The sequence below is a fragment of the Colobus angolensis genome, unplaced genomic scaffold (genome assembly GCF_000951035.1).
Source record: "Colobus angolensis palliatus isolate OR3802 unplaced genomic scaffold, Cang.pa_1.0 Scaffold188, whole genome shotgun sequence".
Lineage (NCBI taxonomy): Eukaryota > Metazoa > Chordata > Mammalia > Primates > Cercopithecidae > Colobus > Colobus angolensis.
This window is the reverse complement of record NW_012115021.1, coordinates 4,568,794-4,573,787: the sequence shown is the minus strand read 5'-3', so window position 1 is coordinate 4,573,787 and position 4,994 is coordinate 4,568,794. Positions and strand designations below refer to the sequence as shown.

Sequence of the window (4,994 nt, the reverse complement as noted above, 5' to 3'; positions counted from 1 at the left end):
AAAAAAAAAAAAAAAAAAGAAATACACAGGGGAAACAAAGAAGGGAGCAATCAATATATCAGGGACGCCAGAACAGAAGTCAATAAGCAGGAAACAGCTGAATGCTCTGGGGTGGGGGTGGCAGTGAGGGGGATTTCAGAAAGTTCCGTATGGCTGGGACATAAAGAGATGCTATGCTAGAGGAAAAGCTAAAGACCTGCAAACCATTCCATACCATTAAAATAATCTGAGGAACATTACCCACATTTAGACAGAAACTTCAAAAGAAAACAATGGCTCCCGATGAGCTTAGACCAGTAAAAGAAAACAAGGTATCCAGGTAACTACTCCAGGCTTCTATTTTGAAAATGGATCCTAAGAGGAGAGAGTCTAAGAAGCTAATCAAAGAGCAGGTAATGGGGGGAAATAAATGGTCTGCTGGCACTAAAAGCCTGTCCAATCAGCTCATAAACCCACCCAGCCGTCCACTGCACAGTGGGAAACACAGCCTCTCCACACTCCCCCTCCTGCCTGAGTCCCCAGCTACAGGGTTGCCTCTCCCACGTCAAGGTCTCATTTCCTCTGGTTTCCCTGGTACAGAAGCCATACTTCACAATTTGAAAAAAAGCATTAAAAAGGCTCAACTCGGCCGGGCACGGTGGCTCAAGCCTGTAATCCCAGTACTTTGGGAGTCTGAAGCGGTTCAGATTGCTTGAGCCCAGGATTTTGAGACCAGCCTGGGCAACACAGCAAGACCCCATTTCTAAACACACACACACACACACACACACAAATTAGCCAGGCACAGTGGTGTGCACCTGTAGTCCCAGCTACTCTGGAGATTGAGGTGGGAATTGGAGAAGGTAAGCACAGTTGCAGATGGAGCCTCCTCCCAGCCTCTGCTACCCAGCCAGAATAGCAGCAAGTTCTCCTAGGGTGAGAAACATTTTCTGTAAAGGGTCAGATAGTAAAGATTCTAGACTCTTTCAGATAGTAAATCTTCTAGGCTATAGGGTCTGAAACTCTGACGGTGGACCACAAAAGCAACCATAGACAATATATAAATAAATTGGTGTGGCTGTGTTCCAATAAAGCTTTATTTATAAAAACAGGCTGTGGGCCAAATTTAGAATATAGTTTGTTGACCCTATAGCAGACTATTTGGCACCTGAACTTTTTTTTTTTTTTTTTTTGAGGCGGAGTCTCGCTCTGTCACCCAGGCTGGAGTGCAGTGGCCGGATCTCAGCTCACTGCAAGCTCCGCCTCCTGGGTTTACGCCATTCTCCTGCCTCAGCCTCCCGAGTAGCTGGGACTACAGGTGCCTGCCACCTCGCCCGGCTAGTTTTTTGTATTTTTTAGTAGAGACGGGGTTTCACAGGGTTAGCCAGGATGGTCTCGATCTCCTGACCTCGTGATCCGCCCGTCTCGGCCTCCCAAAGTGCTGGGATTACAGGCTTGAGCCACCGCGCCCGGCAGCACCTGAACTTTCAAATCCGAGTTCACACCTTTATGATAACAAACCTTTAGTGTTACCCCACCTAGGTGTCAAAAATCTAATAAACTCATAGTCAGGGTCAATAAACATGAGTTTTACCCAGAAAAGGAATCTTCTTTGTCCTTGCCCAAGAAATCGCCTGCAGTTTTCCCAATGTTCCTCTGATTCCGAAGCCTCCAGGCACAAGAATACCACTGAAATCAATACAAAATGAGGGTAAACTTGACTATCCATTATTTTTTTTTAACTAGTGTTTTCAGCCATTCATGCAATGCTTGCTCCAATCACTAGTGACTATGCTCAAGCTCTATTTTCAGAATCAATGATATGACTTCACACCCTGAACTTTTTTTCTGAAATCTTCCCAATGTTATGAAGAAATTGTGACAATTTCTCACAACTGACCTCAATATATACTGTATGATAAGTCTTTGTGGCATCAGAGCATACTAACTGGGAAACCCAATTCAATTAAGAATGGCACTGGGAAAAGAAACTGAATGAAAATAGGTTAAGGTTCTTTCAAAGCACTATTACAAAAATGTTAAGATTTCTTACATCATCAGAAAGAGTTAAATTGGAAAAATCAGCCTAAGATTTCAAATGCTCATTAAGTAGTGGCAAATGAAAATTTCTTGGCTAGAAGACTTTAGAGACCTAGGCAAACACAACAGCAACACAGTTCAACAGAAAACCCAGGAGGATCCCGCTAACCTCATGATGCAATGCTGCCCCCGAGAGTTCTGTCAATTACTTACAAAATCAAACCTCAAATCTAAGACATGTGGAAAAGAAAATATAATCAAGAGAGAAAGGGCTGCCATGTCAACGGAGTAGCTATTCTTTATTCTTTACTTTCCTAATAAACTTGCTTTTCACTTTACTCTATGGACTCACCCTGAATTCTTTCTTTAGCGAGAGCCAAGAACCCTCTCTTGGGGTCTGGATTGGGACCCTTTTCTGTTAACATCTTTCTAGTGACCACAGAAGGAACAATACTGAGTACGTGGTGGGGTCCAGTTACATCTTTCTTATTTATTTATTTATTTATTTATTTATTTTTTTGAGACGGAGTCTCGCTCTGTCGCCCAGGCTGGAGTGCAGTGGCCGGATCTCAGCTCACTGCAAGCTCCGCCTCCCGGGTTTACGCCATTCTCCTGCCTCAGCCTCCCGAGTAGCTGGGACTACAGGCGCCTGCCACCTCGCCCGGCTAGTTTTTTGTATTTTTTAGGATGGTCTCGATCTCCTGACCTCGTGATCCGCCCGTCTCGGCCTCCCAAAGTGCTGGGATTACAGGCTTGAGCCACCGCGCCCGGCACATCTTTCTTTTTTTTTTGAGACAGAGTCTTGCTCTTGTCACCCAGACTGGAGTACAGTGGCGCGATCTCAGCCCTCTCTAACCTCCGCCTTCTGGGTTCCAGCAATTCTCCTGCCTCAGCCTCCTGAGTAGCTGGGATTACAGGCGCGCACCACCACGCCCAGCTAATCTTTTGTATTTTAGTAGAGATGGGGTTTCACCATGTTACCCAGGCTGGCCTCGAACTCCTGAGCTCAGGCAATCCGCCTACCTCAGCCTCCCAAAGTGCTGGGATTACAGGCATAAGCCACCATGCCCGGCCTCCAGTAACATCTTTCTAGCAAAACATGGAAGGAAAAACACTGAAGGGACCCCGTTCCCAAAGGAAATTCATCTGTGTGCACCAGTTGGCTGACTTTGGGTAAGTGGGGTGCATATACCCAGGTAAAGGATGGGATTGAGTTAGAGGCCGAACTTAGCAGAGTTAGAGTCTCTCCTAAGACAGAGAGGGTTAAAGGCTCCTCTGAATAAAAGGCAAGGATGCTTGACTGACCTTGGGTTTGACGTACAATTTAGGAAGGTTAGAGTCCTTCCTAAGGTTTAGGGGGTTAGAGGCCTCTCTCAGTAAAGTCCCTCTCTGCTAAGAATGGGTTTGGCACTATGGGATGTTAACTGCTATTCTCTTTGGATTATTCTGCCTTGCACTCTTTGCTGATAGTTACGGGTGACAGAACTAGGCATGTACAGGACCATGGGACATGGGGAGCTTTTTCCTCCCCAAAAGGGGAAACTTGAGAGCTGATGAGACTTCCTGGAAAAGATCCCTTCACAACTGACAAGCAGCCACCTGAACTTTTCAGTGTCGCTGCAATAGGTGTGTCTTTCTCTGGACTCCCTGAGCTCTTTGCCTTCCCCAAAATGCCACGGGCAATGCTTTTCTCCCTCTCTCTCCTTTCCTTTTCTTATCTTTTCTATTACTCAAGGCGACCATCTTGCCCAGAGACAAGTTGAAATTCCTGGTCAGAGGTTGGATTAATGATGATGGGGCCCAACCGGGGACAAGTTTGAGCCCTGCCAGTAAGATATTGGGTGCTAGGCAGAGTGGCTAATGTCGTTTTGTCACACATATTTTGCTCTGGCCAGAACAGGAAAAGATAATTTTCCTTTGTGTTGCAGTTTGGCCCCCAGGGCTGTGGTGCAGCCAGCTGGGTCACTAGGGCTGCTCAAGGAAAGGGAACCCAGAAGCCTAGCACACTGACAAAAGGCTAACAATTTTTTACTAGTCAGACTTCTGGCCTCTCTCTGTGCAAATTGGTTGAATGAATGGTAAAAATCACTGTTTATCTCCTCTGTAAAGTTTTGATTAACGGTAAAAAGGATTTGTGAGGCTACTCTTAAGCTACAGTGAATCTGGTGTGCTCTGTGTGTCTTTCCTTATTGTTCTGTTATAACGAGGGGTACCTTAGGATAGGATGTGGGCCTAGGACCCCTGCAAGCCTGCTGTTCAAGCCATCCCAGCAAACTGGTCAATCACAAACTTTGCTGTAGGTCCCTGAAGAAAAACTGGATAAGGGTTCCCTCTCATCTTGTTTCATGTCCTTGGGAGCTTGACCTTGTAACCATGTGGCAGTACTTTCTCTTGGTCTCCACCATCACAATGGCAACCTGGGTTCAGGGTTCAATTTCTAGTTTAGGGGATAAGCCTTTCTGTGCATTTATATGTGTTGTATGTGTGATGTAAAAAAAAAAAAAAAAAAAAAAAAGCTTTAATTGGTTTAAAAATAGTAAGCCTTCAATGAAGTATTTTGTAAGAAAAGTAAAAATTGTAATGACTTTTAGTTCACATAACTTTAGTAATCTTTGGGTAATAAAAACAGCTTTAAAGATTATTGGGAAAATAAAGACATTTGGTCTAAATTAGGCAGGTCAGATTAGGTTTTCTCAATGCTTTAAGGTCATAAACTGCTTTGACTTTTGACAATTGTTCAATTTACCTACTTTGGAGCATTAGATTCTAGATAAGGCCTGGGGACATGTTGAAAGTCATGCCCCTTAGCTATGCTAGAAAAGGTCAGACCTTATCTAGTGTCCTAGGCTCCATACCTAGTACATAATTAAAATTGCTTACTAGGCCGGGCACGGTGGCTCAAGCCTGTAATCCCAGCACTTTGGGAGGCCGAGACGGGTGGATCACAAGGTCAGGAGATCGAGACCATCCTGGCT

At 44.9% G+C, this 4,994-nt stretch overlaps 1 protein-coding gene across 1 annotated transcript in view; it reads right to left on the bottom strand.

The window, feature by feature from the left end:
- The window catches only part of CTPS2 (CTP synthase 2), a 149,173-nt gene that overhangs the window by 87,009 nt on the left and 57,170 nt on the right, over positions 1 to 4,994 (bottom strand). Inside the window, exon 11 of the mRNA XM_011940250.1 lies at positions 1,574 to 1,668. Coding sequence (XP_011795640.1) covers positions 1,574 to 1,668 — 95 coding nt within the window. The remainder of the gene's footprint in view (positions 1 to 1,573; positions 1,669 to 4,994) is intronic.